At 39.8% G+C, this 19,443-nt stretch overlaps 1 protein-coding gene across 1 annotated transcript in view; it reads left to right on the top strand.

Annotated features, from left to right (window-relative positions):
- The window catches only part of RSRC1 (arginine and serine rich coiled-coil 1), a 349,528-nt gene that overhangs the window by 9,337 nt on the left and 320,748 nt on the right, over positions 1-19,443 (top strand). The window contains exon 3 of the mRNA XM_030574477.1: positions 5,178-5,303. Within this exon, the coding sequence (XP_030430337.1) occupies positions 5,178-5,303 (126 nt within the window). The remainder of the gene's footprint in view (positions 1-5,177; positions 5,304-19,443) is intronic.

The raw sequence follows: 19,443 nt of genomic DNA, 5'->3' as shown, positions 1-19,443 counted from the left end.
GTGATGTGGGAAAACATTCAATAGTTTAGTCTATCCTCAAGAAACAAACACTTCATTCCAATACCTCTGCTAGCTTCTGCTTGATGTAAAACCTCTCTTTGCTGGGCATGATGACCAAGAAGGTGGTATCAAACTACTCCAGCAGCACCTAATCTCCCAAAAATCCTGGATGCTCTTAATCTGGCTTCAGATGGGCAGAGAACCAAGATTGTGTTTGTTGCACCGATGAAGCCAAGTTTTAGATAATGAAGGTGAGACTAGTCGAAGAATACTCATCTTGTACTGCTACATTTGACGTAACCAGAAGTTGCTGCTGAATCACTTAACATTTTGTGACATGAGTAAAAAAGTGCACTTGTCTAGTTTTATTCTTTTCTAATCAGTCATAAATCATGATGGGCAAGTCCCGCATTTCCCCATAAGCCTAGACATGTGGAATCCTTTAGGCCTAGTTGTTTTTTCTGCTCCTGCTTAGCATCTACATAGAGCCCTTAGGGGGCATAGCAAGATGACATGGGCTTCAATGCCAAAAATATGCTGATGATATGCAGCTTTGTGAATCTCTTTCGTTTAGTGCAGATATGGATATCTCACAGATAAAACAGAGCTTGAGGGAGATTGGAGTCTGGATGAAGACCAGCTTACTTCAATTGAATCCAGAAAAGACCAAAGTGTTTGTTTGCTTTGAGGATCTGGCTATCAAGTTTTGCCTCACTCTCTGTTTAGGGCATTTGCGCCTGACAGTTAAGATGGTATTACGCCTCAGGGTCGGGGATGAATCGAGCATGACCCTTAAAAATCGAATATCAGCGGTCAATAAGAGGAGTAGGAAAGGTTGGAGAGAGGTTCTGGAGGCCAGATATAGGCTGTTAGGTAAGAGATTAAAGTCCTGGATGGTAGTGTTCTCCGAAATGCTTTCAGTTCCATGTGCACGCCAGTTAGACAGGCAGAACTGTAGGGTCTGTATGCATGGATTAGACAATAGTTTTGAGAGGAAGGATTTAGGCTTATTAAGAACTGAGGAACCTTTTGGGAAAGGAGGAGCCTGTACAGAAGGATGGGCTCCACCTGAACCAAAACAGAAATAGGTTGCTGGTATGTAAAATTAAAAAGGTTGTAGAGGAGTTTTTAAACTAAGGTCTGGGGGAAAGTCAACAGGTGCATGGAAGCACATTCCGACAGAGACATTATCTATTAGAGGAGGATTTATTAAAGGAGATACTCTATGCTAGTAAAGAGCAGAGGATAGAAGTTGATAAAGTACAGGTAGAAGTTGATAGTTATGCAAGACACACCTTCACCATGGCATTCTTCAGAGAACCAGGATGGAAGGAAACTAAATAGCATATTCAAAAGCAAAAGCTCTTCAAATAGGACTAACTCTAATTTAAAAGCTCTGCTGACTGCCCGCTAAGCAGTCTTTGCTATTTTTTTTAAAATTTTTGTGCAGTAATAAATGGCTATCCTGATCAGTGCTCTGTAAATACATATAAATACAATAGTGAGACTGTACTGGTTCAATCACCAGTGGTTCTGTTGTTGGCAACTGAGGAAAATCGTTTGTCCCTGTTGATTTTTTTTTTTTCCCCAGCTGTCTTTGATATTACTGACCATGAAGTTTAGGAGAAACAACTGTGAACCCAGGCAAAGATAGATGCCAGACTCTCTTCTCTTGCAGAACACAATATTTGGTAATGGCTTATCAGGCCATAGGACCCTTGTATATTACCAAGATTCTGTTCTTGTGCTCACTTCTTTTAAGCCTACGTGATGTCACTGAGAGAAGAAAAGGTTGAGGTTATATGGGTTGTGATGTCTCCAGTAGGCAGAGAACACACACAGCTTTACATGTCTGTATTTCATTGGATCCAGCTGTTTGTAGTTCACTGGTTGACACAATGTCTTGCTGGGTTTAGGGCTTGGATGAAGGTCAGCTGACTGTAACTCAATCAGCCATAAAAGATTGTGGTTATGTGGATAAATTAGGAGAAGTGACTGGAAGAAATAGTGGAGATGTTGGTGTTTCTGTGGAGGAGTCTGCCCTTGTTTATGGATCCATTTGATTCCTTATTTGTAGGGATGTAATTCTGTCACCATGATCACAGTTCGTCAGAGAACCTGTGAATTTTGCCATTTATTTCAGCTCTATTGTGAAAGCTCACCACTGTACAGAACCATTTATATGGGCCCTGCTGCCGCGCATTAACAGTTTGTTAGTTCGCTTTGATATAATCTTCTTTGTAATGGGACTAGATCAAAGTGAACTAACAAACTGTTAATGTGTGGCAGCTGATCAAAGCAAATGAACAAACTGTTACCGAGTGACAGTAGGCTGTACGTAAGCAGTTCATTACTTTGCTTTGATCAGTTATCTCCTCCCCTATGCCTTACCTTTTGCTATGCATCCTCTCCACCACTAATTGCTGCCTCCTCCCTTACCAGTTAACCCCCAACTTATGCCTCTGCCTCCTCCCTTACTCATAACTCTCCTTTTGCACCCACCACAGCATCTCTTCTAACTGCCATTACCCCTTACACCATTTCTACTTTTCACCTCGCCTTTAAGCTGCCTCCCTTCAGCCTTCTGCACTTATTCAATACCCCATAGCTCCTCTGCTCCAGTCTTGCCTACCCCTGTGTCAAACCCCTCTCTGTCCTCTCCTTCCATTGTAACGCATCCCCCACACTCCTCTCCCTAGTGCAGAGTTCCTAGATGGGGCAAGGTTGGGTCTTTGCCCCTCTCATCCCTGGGTCCCATGTGGTGACCACTGCCATTCTCTGTCTTGCTTCCTCCTTGTAGGTTCCCTGGTTCTTGACCTCCCACAGCCCACTCTCCTCTGAGCTTGCCCAGTTTCTCTCCGCACCCCATCACCAGAGGAGGAATGGTCAGGTTGGGAACTCACATGGGTGGTTTGAACCAGTCTCCACCAAACAACTGGCCAGGGCACCAGGCAGCACCTCTTGCTTCCTGCCAGGATGAAGAGACTTTTCTCCAGAGAAGCACCTCAGAGCCTGGGATCCATCAGTGAAATGTTGAACCTGGGCAACAGGTCTCGGCGAGAGGCTAGTAGGACAAGAGATGGGTCAAAGATTGCGGGAATGGGAATTGAGGACTTGGGGACCTGCCACGGGGGAAAAAAGGCAGATAACTGGAGCTGTCACCACAAGGGACCTGGGGCATGAGTGAGGGGCGAAGACCCAGTCCTGTCCCATTTAGGAGTTCTGCACTGTGGAGAAGGGTCGGTGGGATAAGGTGAAGGAGTCAAAGTGGAAGGGGGAACAGGTGGAGGAGAGGCCCTCTCGTATCCCAGGGCAATTTGAGCACCGATTAATACAGGGGTTCTCAAACTTCATTGCACCACGACCTTCTTCTGACAACAAAAATTACTACAGGACCCCAGAAAGGGGGACCAAAGCCTGAGCCCGCTTAAGCCCTGCCACCCCGAGGGGAAGGAAGGGCAAAGCGAAAGCCTCACTGCCCTGGCTGGGGTACCAAAGCTGAAGCCCAAGGGTTTCAGCCCCAGGCAGGGGGCCTGTAAACTTAGCTCTGCTGCCCAGGGCTGAAGCCCTTGAGCTTGGGCTTTGGCCCTGGGCCCAAGCAAGTCTAAGCTAGACCTGGGAACCCCATTAAAATGGGGTTGCGACCCACTTTGGGGTCCTGACCCACAGTTTGAGAACAGCTGGACTAATAGTTTGTTCGTGTTGATCTAAACCTGTTTTTAAGAGGATGACATCGAATTCTTAATGCGCGGCAGTTGCGTCCACAAGTTGCAGTTACCATAACACAAAATTATCTGTTATTTTATCATGACTGTGCTGTAAATTATGCATAATTTTACTGTGACAAAATCAAATCCCTATTCACTTCTCGATTTCCAGATACAAGATGTGGCCCAGAGAGTGATGTTTGTTTTTTAATATCCACACTTGGACAGGAAGTAACCTTTCTTCTTTTGGAAAGGTGCACGTCCACAGTGATATGTGTCTCTGTCATCTAGAGACTGGATTATAGCAATGCTTCTATATGGGGTACATATTAATACTACTCGTACATCAACTAGTGCACAATATGGTAGCTCAATTGAGGGGTGTAACAGTCACCAGGTTAATTATGAGGTGGAGGGTCATCTGAATAAGGGGTTCTCTACTCTGACATTTGTTTCCCTTATACAGTTTCCAAAACAAATCTCACCTCTTCTCCCAGGATTTGGATTGGGAAGGAAGAGTATCTTAGTGGAGGTTATAAGAGTTTTATGTTTTGAAATGTGGGGATTTGTGAGGATCCTTGTTTTGGGAGTAATTTCTATTTATTATTGCTTTTCTAAGAGTTTTCTCATATGTTAAATATGTACCCAGCGCATTGGAAAGATGCATTTTTATAAACTGAAATAAATAACAAGTGAATTCCATCCTTCTCTACTCCATTCCTCACTGAGGAGGAAACTTCAAGTTGTAATTGTGATAATTGAAATTATAATATTAATGTGCATTTTAAAAATATCAGTATATGGAAATTCAAAAAGCATACATAAATGTAAAATTAAGCTTACCCATTACAAAAGTTAAGATAACATAAATATATTAAGTTATGCATATAACAAGAACAGGATAGAAAATACTGCATAAAGGCAATATGGCTGAAAAACTATGTGCAGTGTGGCTGTGGGAAACACAACTTTATATGTCTTGAATTTTATTTTTACCATTGCAACCTTAGTCCCTGATCATGCAACATATTCCATGCAGTTGATCCTTAGACCTACATCGATCCTGTATGGGATGTAGTCCTAAATGTGAGTTTAACTTTATATTTTGTATGTAGAGGCCACAAAGAATCAATGCGATCCTGTAAATTGGGCTCTGGACTATTTTCTGTTCCTGGCCTTGTCATTGACTTGTTTCATGACCTTGGGCAAGACACTTCACCTGTCTGTGCCTCTGTTTCTCCTCCCACTCTTTTGTCTATCTTGCCTACTTAGAGTGTAAGGTCTGTAGGGAAAGAACTGTCTCTTACTATTTGTACGTACCATGCCTAGCACAATGGGACCCTGATCTTCATTAGGGCCTCTAGGTGCTGTTTTAATAAAAATAATAGATTATTTGAGTGTCCTTTTTAAACTAACATTGATAGGTGTTTTTTAAAAGCAGGAGTGTGCTATAACACATTGTTTTTTCAGACGCAGACATCGATCGAGCAGTAGCTCTTCATATGGATCCAAAAGAAAACGCAGTCGTAGTCGATCAGGGGGCCGAGGAAAATCCTATAGGTCTCAGAGATCAAGATCAAAGAGCAGAACAAGAAGGTATGATTTTCATTTTCTCCTGCATTCCCTCCCCCCAGGAAGAAGTAATAATCAAATAGTCATGTTTTTGGTTTTTTAATCTATTTCCCCTCATACTTTTACTAAAAAATGCTATTATCATAGATTCATTTTAAATTATTAAATGATTTGTTGCTGATTGTTTAAAATGTTCTAAAACCAGATTAATATTTTAGATTTCAAATGAAACATTCTAAAACATATTTTGATAAATAGAATTTAGCTAAAATCTATGACTAAGCTATAATATGTCATAGAGAGAGAATTCTAAGAAGTTGTATTGGAAGCTAGAAGATAGCTATCTGCTCTTTGAATATATGCTGCTTTGGCCATTTTTTAAACCATTGACATAAAATCAAGGCCTTTTAAGTGAATATAGTTGTGCTTTTTCTTTAAAAGTAAAAAAAAAAAAAAAAAAAAAAGAGAATTTAATACATCAGTTTGTCATATAATTAATTTGACAAAAAAACTGACTTCTGAAAATAAAACTTCTAACATCATCATCCTGAAGTACTGATAGCCTGTGAAATTCAATATAAAACATTTTAGAGAAACCAAATCTTTAAGACAGAAGGAAGGAACCTTTTAAAATCAATGTTAGTAAAGATCAAGATTCCCTTTTTGTAAACTTAAAGTAAAAGGGGAAATTCTTTTGGATTGAGAGAGCTTTACTTACAAAAGGGCCTCTACAGCATTATAAATAGAGCCTTATTCTTATTAATGGACAGTTGTTGTTTTTTTTTTTCTTTGGGACTACAGAATTCCATTTTTGATCTTTTTCCTATCTCACCATGTGAAATTAGCTTATTCTTCAGTGGTTATATCTTATACAAGCCATGTGTGTAGTGGTTATGTCTGGTGGACTTTGCCAGGTATCCTTAGTCTCCAGATAGATATTGGAGTTTGGGATACGCTAGCCATCAAACTGGCATGTCATTTCAAATTCTCTGTAACTTAAAAATTCAAATTGGGGAACACTTAGGCCTTGTCTACACTACCGTGGTAAGTCGACCTAAATTATGCTACTCCAGCTATGTGAATCAATGTTGCTTAAGTCGACTTGCTGCAGTATCTACACCGCGCTGCTCTCATTTTGGTGGAGTTCTGGAGTCAACCGGAGAGTGCTCTGTGGTTGATTTAGTGGGTCTTAGACCCACTATATCGACTCCCGCTGCATCTATCACAGCAGCGTCTATCCCCGGTAAGTGCAGACATGGCCTTAGATGAGAAGATGAAGTACATACTGTGCATTTGGCTGGTCAGATGCAAAGGACAGCTAAAAATAAGCCTTAGACTGGCTTAACTGTAACAATCTGAAAATTCCTTGCCTGTTCACAGATAGGTGTTTTTTTGTGAACCAGGCATATAGTGGTTTTATGTAAAGTCTGTGTATTATTGGCTTATCATAGACCAGCCCTAATTACTTTTCATTTCTCTCCCATCTGTGGCCCTCTCAAAAAGAGAGGGTTTAAAGTCGATGCAAATTTTTGATGTTTCATGTTCAGATGTATATAAAACCAAGATTTGCAGACATATGTGGTGTGGAAAGCTATAGCTTTTTTGGTAAATTTGATTGTGACTAATAGGGGTTTTTGATACTAACAAACAGAATTGTTATGAAAAAAAACTGACCATGTTCTAAAAGTGTATCCATGTGTTAACTCTGGGAGTAGAAGGTTTCAAAAAGTATTATAGCATGCTTTAATTTTTTTTGTAACTTAAAAAAAAAAGTTTCCTAATCTTATTTAAATATGTATTCTCCGAAAAAATCTGTTCATTATCAATGGCTATCAACATCATTGTTCTAGTCACTCTCTATTGAATTTTTTTGGCCTATATCCTGTTACTGAATGATAACTACCAGACAGGTAAGGCACCCAGTTCTGAATTTTTGTATGAAGTATTTAAGTGGTGGTTTTAGTTTTAAATATACCTAATTAGGAGAATTGTTTTCTAAATGTGGCTAAAGAAATGAGCAGTTTTTTCACCATCATTGTTCATATGTGCATTATAACTGTTGTCTGGATACTTGTTTCTTCGGAACATGTGTAGTAGCATTTTGGTTATTTAAGCAGCTTGACTGGTTCTCCAAATGGACTTTGACAAGAATCAGGCAATGACAATAGCAGCTATTGAACTCAGTGGGAATACTTGTGCATAAATGTTTGCTGATTCGGCTCAAAGTTTACAAAAAATTGGATTTAAAATAATTAAATGGCAAAAGCATAGGGTGCAAATGGAAGTATATTTAGTAAGCCAGATATTGAATTTTAGAGAATATAGGAGCTACACAGTAATTTACAGAGCTGTTGGAAGCGGCGCGGGTTGAGGGGCGTACTGGCCACCGCTTCCAGCAGTTCCCGTTGGCCTAGAGCAGCGAACTGCGGCCAGTGGGAGCCACGATCGGCCAGACCTGCGGACACAGCAGGTAAACAAACCAGCCCGGCCTGCCAGGGGCTTTCCCTACACAAGCAGCGTCTGAAGTTTGGGAAACGCTGGATTAAATGATTTGAGCTTTTGATAGTTAGTCCCATGGTACAAAATGTTACTTATTTATGAAATGTATGGTGTTTACAACAGTCTAATTTTTACATAATTTTGGAAGCATTGCTGTAGTTCAGTTTTAATTACTAACCTCAAGCGTGTTTTTAAGTAAATAGGTATGAGAAGTACCCTAAACTGCAAAGGGAGAAGGACATTTAGCACATTTACTTGTAAGCTTTCAAGCTCATGAGGTCACACTGGCTACGCCACTTTGTTTTCCTAGTATGCACCATGCTGTGATGTTACAGCTACCGTTAACCGTGGAACAGGCTAATTTCTGGGGAGGAGTTATGTCAATTACTGTTTTTTTTTCTTTCCCTTGCAAGGATTAAAAGTATATGCTGAATAAAATAGCAAAAAACATACAGAACATTGTAAAACTTTGCAAGATTATTCAGAAACACAATTGACTTTACCCAGATAGCTGGACTTTGTTTTCCGTGATAACACATTGTGTGTGTGTGCGTGCAGGGACTATGCTGCAGAACAAAAGCTGGGTGGTCTGACTTCCTTGGGGTATTTAAAATGGACAGAAGGTAATATTTAGAATCAGTTACACTGCTTGCCTCTTTGTACCTACTTTATTTGGAGATATTTAGCACTTAATTTTTTAAAAATAGTTACACAACAGCTTTAAAGCAGAATCTGCTGGAATTTCCATTATAAACTTAATTTTGTGGAAGTGTTTTAATGTAGTTTCTTTGTTTTTTCCTTGTTGTGAAATTTGGTGTATACTTTATATAATGCAGTATAGGATCATTTAGGGCAGTGGTCCCCAACCTTTTTGTGGCTAGTAGCACATTCATGTTTTCAGAAGAGTGTGGCGGGTGCCAACAATTTTTCAAGGCTTATTTTGTATTTGTACATTAAATAATACGAAAAACATATTTAATATTACATAACATATGAATCCATAAGATAAAAAGGGTAATTTTACATGTAAAAAGTATTAATTACATTATTCGGCAATTATTCTTTCACCTTACCATGTGAATTTGGTTTTTTTTAATCTACCTGTAAGAAAAATTAAGGAGATTTTACAAAATAAATATCATAAACAGTTTTCATCTCATTTATTTTAAAAAAGTAAAACATAGTTGAACTGCTGGTCCAAATATATTTATTATTCTTACTTCAACATAGAATGAAGCCTGCAGCCCCGGAGTTCTCTGTCCCCGGCAGGTGCGGGGCTGTGGCTTCTCTCTGGCTTAAGCTGTGGCCCTGCACCTGCCAGGGACCGAGAACACTGATGCCCGAAGCCTGCAGCCCCAGAGTTCTCTGTCCCCAGAGAGAAGCCACGGCCCAGCGCCTGCCGGGGACAGAGAACACCGGTGCCCTCAGCCTGCAGCCCCAGAGAAACAGGAGAGAAGCTGCAGCCCCATGCCTGCTAGGGACCAGGAACACCGGCACCTGCAGCCTACAGCCCTGGAGTACTCTGTCCCCAGCAGGCGCGGGGCCCTGGCTTCTCTCCCCTGCTGGGCACTAGGCAGGTCCCACGCCTGCCGGGGACAGAGAACTTCGGTGCCTGCAGCCCCAGAGTTCTCTGTCCCCGGCAGGCGTGGGGCTGTGGCTTCTCTCCGGCTTAAGTTGCTGTCCCGTGCCTGCCAGGGACCGAGAACACTGGTGCCCGCAGCCTGCAGCCCTAGAGGTCTCTGTCCCTGCCAGGGACAGGGCCCCGGCTTCTCTCCGGCTTCGAAACCGGAGAGAAGCCACAGACCCACCCCTGCCAGGGACAGAGAACTAAGCCTGCAGCCCTGGAGAAGCTGGAGAGAAGCCGCAGGAACCTGCGGGCCCTGGAGTTCTCTGTCCCTGACAGGTGCAGGGCTGCAGCGTCTCTCCCCTGCTGGGCACTAGGTGGGCGCACGTAAATGCTGCGGCGGGCGCCATGGCACCCACGGGCACTGCATTGAGGACCACTGATTTAGGGGCTCGGCTGTGATCATGAGCTGCCTGCTACTTACTGCTAATGGAGTTGTGCTCAGGTGGTAATGGGGGGTTGTGCTCTTCATGCTTAAAGGTTCAGGTTCAATCCCCAATAACAGCTTATAGAGTTTGAATGCATATGTAATCCATGGGTCTACTCGTATGTTCTCTGGTTGAGTTGGAGGACTGCAGGATCTGGCCTTCTAATTATACACTAAAGTTATTTTCTCATTCTGGATTTTGTACTCTGAATTTCCTTTCCGTTTCAAAGTTATAACAGTTATCTAAAATAATCAGCCAAGTTCTGTCAGTTAAGATGTGCTCAAATTGGCTAAATGATGAACAATCATACAGTATATTAATGGTAAGGTGTCTAGTAGAATTATGTAACATTTTAACAAAGAAATTAGAAACTGCTAACAGTAGATACCCACCAGGGCTTTGCAGCTCTTTTTATCTCTTTCTGATAGCATTTTTCTTTCCCCACTCCTTTCTTTTTCTGTCACCGGTGCCTTTCTGCAACTGCTGCTATTTTGCAATTCTGTGACTAGAAAGCTGTTAGTAGCACCAGAGTTCTGTCAAGTCTTCCTTATTCATTGGTGCTAATGGTAGTTATAATACAGTAGTGTAACATTTTTCATACCCCATTGCTACTTTCCCTTCTCAAAATCTATTTGTGCGCCTGAAATCCAGTGGCTTAAGGATTTGTAGTGCTGAGGTCATTGCTGAATAAGACTCCCCTGTGAGTATCTCATACGGCTACCATAATTCCAGAGCTGGCTGTCATTAACTTTTGTTCGTGAGTCAATGCATATTTTACATCTGATTCAAAAACTAGATGCTGAAGGCTAAAGTGAATATTTATTCATAGAGAGCCTGTGATGCATGTGATACTTTTGATGTCAGATAAGGAACCTGATTTTACCATGTAAGTAAACTGAATAAGGAGTGGGAAAGAAGGGATGCAATGCAAAAGCAAAGTGACCTGAGCAGTTGTTTAGTACACCTTACCAGTTCCTTGTAGGTGTATAGAGGCTGTCTGCATCACTCCCTTCACTTGGAACAAAATGTGGAGTTGTGAGTGGAAGAAAGAGAGCAAGGATTCTGCAAAGGTGAGGAGGGAAGTTGGCAGATTGTAACCAAAGAACATTAGAAGCTGACATCAGAAATGTGTTGAAGGCTTCAATAAAAGAGAACCTTCTGGTCATGTAAGCATCTTGTATCCTAAGGTGAATTTATGCAAAGGATTTCTCAGCAAAACACAACTAACTGCCATCTGCTGAATTTCTATAGCAGTAACAAAAGGTGCACAAAGACAATTGCTATTAGCTTAAAAATAATTCTTGTTGATGTCCTGGCAGTGGAACATGGAGGACTGGAGTTAAAATGTCTTTGGTTTTCTGGGTTGGGAGTCTGAAGAGGCAGCTCACCCAGCCCTGTGTATTTCTCTTTGTGTTTTTTAGATGACTTCCCTCTCTGTGTTCCTAACTAAAATTTGGAGCAGTTCTAGTGAGAGTCACATTCACACTCCATCTCAGACCTGGATGAGGTTGTTGCAATGTGGGGCCAGAGTGAGGTTAAAAAGGGAGTTGGGTGGCTGGGGAATGTGTGTGTGTATTTAACCACATCTGATTCAGAATATAGTAACTATTAGACTTCCTTGTCTCCATTTAAAAGTACATACGTTCTCATGACAAGCTATGTTCCTAAGATGACCTGTTTGCTTTACAGTACCATATATAAGCATCATGTGATGTGACACTTGCTGTAACAAACACTATTTTTTGTTGAATAAGACATCAACTAGGCTCATGAAATACACGTAACCTTTTTGCTTTGTTTCTTGAAAGCTTTATCCTGCATATCCTCTTCTCTGTCAAATATTTCATACTTTATCGAGTGTGGGTACCAGTTCTGAGCGCTTGAGGAAGGAACATCTTTCTCTGCTATTTTGCTATCCTCCATTTGAGTTCTTGAAAGGGAGATAAACACAATAATTGAGCACGGTGAGAAATGAACGTAATGTAATGAATTGAAGTGCATAGGGTTTTGATGTTTTTTTAATGGAAAATATTACCCATAAAGTTCACCTCTAATTTTATATTTTTTGGTCATGTCAGTATTAAGTTTCTCCAGCTTCATATAGGTGTTGCTGAAATTTGGTAAAATTGTGTAATCCAGTCATTGTGCACCAGGAATCAAACCTGAGCTCTCATGACTACTTTATTTTCCTCTTTTTGACAGAGAATTTCAGGGTCTCAATGCACAAGAGAAGATGGTGTAAAGAGGAAGTATTTACATTTTGTAGATATTAAGGATTTTTAGGGGGAAAAGGTAGGGGCTAAATCATAGAATTGTAGGACTGGAAGGGACCTTGAGAGATCATCTAGTTCTAGTCCAGTCCCCTGCACTCATGGCAGGACTAAGTATTATCTAGGGCCTCGGCTATATCTGACCAGTGTTTGTCTAACCTGCTCTTAAAAAATCTCCAGTGATGGAGATTCTACAACCTCTCTAGGCAACTTATTCCAGTGTTTAACCACCCTAACAGTTAGGAAGTTTTTCCTAATGTCCAACCTAAACTGACCTTACTGCTATTTAAGCCCATTGCTTCTTGTCTTGTCCTTGGAGGTTAAGAAGAACAATTTTTCTTCCTCCTCCTTGTAATAACCTTTTACGTACTTGAAAACTGATATAATGTCCCCCTTCAGTCTTCTCTTCTTCAGACTAAACAAACCCAATTCTTTCTATTTTCCCTTATAGGTCCTGTTTTCTAGACCTTCAGTCATTTTTGTTGCTCTTCTCTGGACTTTCTCCAGTATGTCCACATTTCCTGAAATGTGGTGCCCAGAACTGAACGCAGTACTCTAGTTGAGGCCTAATCAGTGCAGAGTAGAGTGGAAGAATTACTTCTCGTGTTTTGCTTACTACACTTCTGCTAATACATCCCAGAATGATGTTTGCTTTTTTTGGTAGTAGTGTTACACTGTTGACTCATATTTAGTTTGTGATCCACTATGACCTCTACACCCCTTTTTGTAGTACTCCTTCCTAGGCAGTCATTTCCCATTTTGTATGTGTGCCATTAATTGTTCCTTCCTAAGTGGAGTACTTTGCATTTGTCCTTATTGAATTTCATCCTATTTACTTTAGACTATTTCTCCAGTTTGTCCCAATCATTTTGAATTTTAATCCCATCTTCCAACTCATCCCAGCTTGGTATCATCTGTAGACTTTATAAGTGTACTCTCTATGCCATTATTTAAATCACTGTGAAAATATTGAACAGAACTGGACTCAGAACTGATCCCCATGGGACCCCACTTGAGATGCCCTTCCAACTTGACTGTGAATGACTGATAACTACTCTCTTGGAATGGTTTTCCAACCAGTTATGGATCCACCTTACAGGAGCTTCATCTAGGTTGTATTTCCCTAGTTTACTTATGAGAAGGTTATGCAAGATAGTATCTCAAACCTACTAAAGTCAAGATATACCACATCTACTGCTTCTCCCTATCCACAAGACTTGTTACCCTGTCAATGAAAGCTATTACTTATCACATTATCTTATGGGTTTTCACAAATTGCTTAATTATTTGCTCCATTATCTTTCCAGGTAATGAAATTAGGCTGACTCATCTGTAATTGCCCAGGTTGTCTTATTTCCCATTTTATAGATTGGCACTATATTTGCCCTTTTCCTTTCCTCGGGAATCTTTCTTGTCTTCCATGACTTCTTGAAGATAATCACTAATGATTCAGATACCTTCTCAGTCAGCTCTTTGAGTATTCTAGGATGTATTTCATTGAGCCCTGGTGACTTGAAGACATGTAACTTGTCTTCAAGGGATTAGCTTGGATTACTAGCACAGAAATTGAAAAGATTTTTGGAAAATTATTTTAACTAAGAGCTGGACAGGACTTGAATTGGGCTAGTATGTTCCTATACTGTACTGCATTGCACCGCAACCCTCTTCTGATGACAAAAATTACTAATGACCCCATGTCAAGGTATTATTCCCACTTTGAACTTTAGCATCCAGATAGTGGGGACCTGCATGTACCCTTCTAAGCTTAATTCCTATCTTAGATCTGATAGAGCTGCCACCAACCAAAAATATAGTGTTTTGGTACACTTCCTGTCCCCCAAACCCCTTGGGTCTTAAAACAAAGAGAAATTAACCAGTCCCCCTCCTTTCCCCCTCCCAGACTTTCTCTGTGATCCAAACTCCTTGAATCTTAAAACAGAGAGGAATTAACCTTTCCCTCCCTTCTTTCCCCCCACCACTCCCTGGTGAGTTCAGACCCAATCCCCTTCAGTCTTAAACAAGGAAAAAAATCAATCAGGTTCTTAAAAAAAGAAAATTTTTATTTTTTCTTTCTTTAATTAAAAGCTATCTCTGTAAAATCAAGATGGAAAATGTTTACAGGGTCTTCAGCTTATATAAACTAGAGGGACTCTCTCCCCCCTAGCCTAAGAAACAAGTTACAGCAAACAGAGGTAAAATATCCATCCAGCAAAATACACATTTGCAAATTAAGAAAACAAACATAAAACTAATCCGCCTTTTCTAGCTAGTACTTACTATTATGAACATGAGAGACTGTTTTAGAAAGAATGGAGACAGATCTGGTTGCACATCTGGTCCCTCTTAGCCCCAGGAGCGAACAAAGAACAAAACAAACAGCACAAACAAAGACTTCCCTCCACCAAGATTTGAAAGTATCTTGTCCCCTGATTGGTCCTTTGGTCAGGTGTCAGTCAGGTTCATTGAGCTTGTTAACTCTTTACAGGTAAAAGAGACATTAACCCCTAACTATCTGTTTATGACACCCCAGAAAGGGGGACTGAAGCCTGGCCCCTAGGCAGGGGTTGGGGGAGCAGAGCCCAAGGGCTTCAGCCTCGGGCAGCGAGCCTGTAACTTAGCCCTGCCTCCTAGGGTTGAAGGCCTCTGGCTTTAGTCCTGGGTGGTGGGGCTCGGGCTCAGGCTCTGGTTCTGGGCCCCAGCGACTCTAAGCCAACCCTGGTGACCCCATTTAAAATGGGGTTGTGACCCACTTTGGGGTCCTGAGAACCGCTGCTGTATTGTTACCTCTCTGAGACCACTGACATCTTGCTTTACCTCCTTCTCCCAATGTCAGTTGTGAATGGCCACCGCTCCTAAGCTACTGCAAGCAGCTGTTGCAGAACATGAGACGGCAGTGGGGAGCCAGTGCACAGCCTTCCAGTGTAGGAGAGAGAGCCATCTGGTGGTGATTACTGTTGCTCTTGTTGGCCAGGAGTGAATACTGGGGCTCTTGTCCCACGGGTCATGGTCAGGAAAGAAGACGTAATGTGGTGGGAACAGGTCATGAGTAGTGTTGTGGGTGGAGCTGGTGCTGTGGGCAGAGCCTGAGTGATTATCACCACCTACTCTTTTTCCAGTCTGATTCTGGAGCTGGAAGGAAGATAGTGGGTGCTGATGAGCGCTCTAGTCAGACAAGAACGTGAGATGTGTGTGTTATAATACAAAAGTCTCTCTTATTTCCTAGTAAAGTATAGGACAGAAATTACAGTTGAGCTTGAGGAAGGGCAGATTGGGATCAGAGTTAAATTAAAGAAAAGTAATGGGATGTCAGATAAAGAAGGAAATAAAAATGGAAGAGGACCTTGACATATTGAACATTACTGAAAAATGGTGAAATGACCACAGACACATAGGACCTGGCTATAAACTCCACAGGAAGGACAGATTAGGCCAAAAAGACTGAGTGGTAGTACTATATATAAGAGAGAGCTTTGACTCTAATGAGGCAGCACTGAACATAGCCACTGGGTGTGAGGGAATGGCTATTAGAAAAAAGTGAAAGCTTCAAACTACTACTTAACCACCAAAGTGCTAATTTGTCCTTTAGTAGCAGCCGTTACATACATTGTTATTTTTACTCACTCCATATTGTGAAGTTGGACCTGTTTAGTACTTTTTTTTTTTAGTAGAATGATAGTTAAAAGTGGCTGTGTAACCAAAACTGCTGTTGAAAGGGTATCGGGGTTTCTGGAGAATAGGGGAAGAGAGGAAGTTCCACATAGTCCAAAAAACCTTTTATATATGAAACAAAGAAAAAAAAATAAAAATAAAAAAAAAGTAAAAGAAAGTTAGACAAGAAATATATTCAAAACACTCTTAACAGGAGTACATGTTTTCCCTTTTCACACAGTAAACAGTTAGTCTGTGGAACTCATTGCTGCAAGACACAACAGAGGAAAAAAATATTGAATATTCTAATAGCAGAAAACTACCAGAACGTGCATTACCTTTTGGTGCACTTTTTCAGTGGCTGAAGGCATGAAGCTGAAAATGTACTCAAGGCATATGTACAATAGCTTACTAATGTGTTCCCTAGCATGGCTTATTGTTCATCAAATGTTACAATTGAGTAACACAAGGATTATTGATCCCTAAAATAAGTGTTCTATGTCCATTTTACTCACAATCTCCATCTGCTTGTTTAAATATTGATATCAAAGACTTGAACCTGGGTTTCCTTTGTGGTAGACATAGCTTCTCAAACTGTTCCAAAATAAATGTAATACTTGGTCAGTAAGTTGAGGCATCTTTCATCTTTTCATTAACAATATTCAAAACTCTTTCAGATATTTCAAGTTTTGATTAAAAGCCTTCAAATGAAAGCCAACAAAATGAACAAATGTGACACAAGCAGCGCAGTTGTATTAGAACATTATAAGGTCATTATTTTTTGACCTACTGCTTGTGAAAGGTGGTACTTTGACAAACATATGGGCTGCAGTATGTTTAATCATGGAATAGGTACAGGTTGGGATGTGGCAAGGAGGGCGCAAGCTTTCCTAGACCACTGTGTGTCTCATTCTTCTGCCAATGTACTTCAACTTTGATCAGGAAGAATCACCTTTAAGGGTGAGAAATTGTAGTGATTCTTCCACTGGGAAGTGGACTGAGACCACAAAACTCATTTGATATTGGAGACTGAAGAGCTGTTAACTGTATTTCAATTCCTATTTACCTGGTCTGGATTTGAAACAGTGATATAGAGTCTGCAAGCTATATCTCATTATCAGTTTCTTTTCTCTCTCCAGCCTCCAGCAACATTAGAGTACTTTGTGCTTTCAAATTAATGAGCATGTCACTGAAAGTGTGGCCAGTCTAACATGTTTTTTGTAATTTTTCTAACAGGAGTTTTGTAAGGGTTAATAATAAATGATGTACAGAGCTTTGAACATGTAAAGCACTTGAAGTATCAAGTATTCTCAAAAAAATTGTAAAGTTAAATCCTGTTCTAGTTATTTTTAATATTTTGAGTAGGTATTATGTTTTTGTCACCTAAATGGATTTTTCTTACTTTATCTCAGAATATAAGAAAATATGTGCATATTGCAATTAATTTTATGTCAGATGCATCTTAAGAGTCAAGAAGTAAGGCTGCCCAGCAATGCTATAACTTTAAAACTGTCCTACAGCAAGATAGTATGATGCAAATATGAATTAATAAGATCACAAACTGAATTTCAGCAAAACAACCATGATTTACATTAAATTAGGAAATTTAAAACCGATTTAGTTTGTTTTACTGAGCATTTGCTTAATAACATTTCACCTTCTTGCAATCTTTTTAAAGACAATAATTCGTCTGTGAAATGCAGGCACATCCTCAGTAGAAAAATTGAAAGCAACAGCTCACTTTCTGAAACCACACATATAGTGATAGAAATATTTCAGCTCTACAAAATTTAATAAATCATCCCATTTCCTAATTTGATCATATTAGATGCTGATGTGGAAGAAGCATTTCAAATACCATCTCCTCATTAATATACATCAGTCTGGGGAATAGAATGGAATACTTATGCAGAGATGTCACAGTTACTGTTTCTTAGTTTACTAAGTGGAACAGGTTGATGTGATACTGGGTGCTATTTGTCAATGTCTTGTTAAAATGGTTTGGGTCGAGTTATGGAGTCCAGAAAGACGGTGGCTGATAAATCAAAAGTGGATTGAGTGGACAGGAGGTAGTGATTGATACTGTGACAGGATATGAAGAAAGGAATCTTAATACAAGCATGCATGATATTGAATATGAGAAGGAAAATGGCCCTGGAGTATGGATATTATTCAGGGGAATGAGAATAATAATATCAGCTTGAAGTTATTGCTGGGTGAATATTAGGATAGTTCTTATTAGAGTATTATGCTTCTCTAGGATGGAGGAACTAAAATAGGTATAATTTATATGTGCATAGAGTATTAACCTATGTCTTGAGTTTTACAATTATTTTTCCATGTTAATAGAAAATAACTGTTTTTCTTACACATCAAATCTCCTAATTTAAATCTTTGAATTCATAGGGCTTCAAACAGAATAAAACAAAGGATACTAAACCTTATTTCTTGATTTCATGCAATCCAGTGACTATAGAGTACTGTATTGTAATTGTGTTTAAATCTGAGAGTTTGTATTTTATTGTCTGTTACGCATTTTTGGCTTCTACTGTTACCTGAAATTGAAAGCTGCTGTCATGAAATATTTTTGAATTCAGTTCAGTTTTTAGATACTTAGACAATTACAGATCTAAATACCTAATAGATGAGACCTTCTAAAAAGGATCATGGTTGGTAATGCTGGTGTTTCTGGATTACCAATGAAAAATATTTTCTGCCCAGGACTTTTATTTGAAAATACTTTACTCTTTAATTACAAATTTTCCTCTTTAACAGATTTTATGTTGAAATGTGTGCATGCTGTTGTAAGCAGGTGGAAAGGAGGCTACTTGCTATGGGTAGTTTCAGAAAATTCTCATTTATTTTTAGGTTAAAAACAAGATGGATGTTGATTGAACTTTCTGCTGTCCTGGTATTGTAAACTAGAATTAATTCATGGTCAACCCTAATAATTTGTCAGAATTCTTTCAGTTTAGAATGTTTGCATCCTGGAAGGATGTGGTCTCCTACTTATGCAAAGAAGTACAGTGTGAGAGAGGTCAAGGAAGGAAAAATACTAAATTGTGGACAACTCCACCCACTCAGTGTACTGGCTATTCACATGTGCAAGATGGTTTAGGTGATGATCTTCAAAATGCATTGCCAGAATTATGAGTCACATAAAGTAAGACGTTACTGCTGGAATTACAAGAAAGTGTATTTCTGTTTTGTTTTAAGCCCTACTTCTGAAAACTCTCTACTGCTTCAAACGCAAGTATAGGGCTTGATGCTGCTCCCACTGAAGTCAGTGTAAGTCTTGCTGTTGACTGAGCAAGATCAAGTTCATCTTCAATCTCAAACATTTATTAATAGTCAATGCAAACAATAATAGTACAGCACTTTATTACAGATATTAGGCTTTTTGGAAAATAAAATCCCTTTCAGGATTCTGTTGCTTAAAATGTTCTGTCGTTTTATGCACAGATACTTAATACTTTTTTTAAGAGAATGATTTGATTTTCCTTAAGTAAAGATTCTGAACCATCAGCTAAGTATGCAACGATACCACTAACAGAAAATGTGAAAGAAAAACTTTTAAGATGACCTATATGGCAGTACTGTCAACTAGCCTGAGCAGACTCTATTGATACTATTTGCCTTTTATTGGTAGACCATTCCTTTTTGTCTGCTGATAGTCTGGGTCATTTTATGTGTGT

Source organism: Gopherus evgoodei, chromosome 9 (assembly GCF_007399415.2).
Source record: "Gopherus evgoodei ecotype Sinaloan lineage chromosome 9, rGopEvg1_v1.p, whole genome shotgun sequence".
In the NCBI taxonomy this organism is placed as follows: domain Eukaryota; kingdom Metazoa; phylum Chordata; order Testudines; family Testudinidae; genus Gopherus; species Gopherus evgoodei.
The sequence above is the reverse complement of the archived record's forward strand: the minus strand, read 5'-3'. Positions and strand labels throughout refer to the sequence as shown.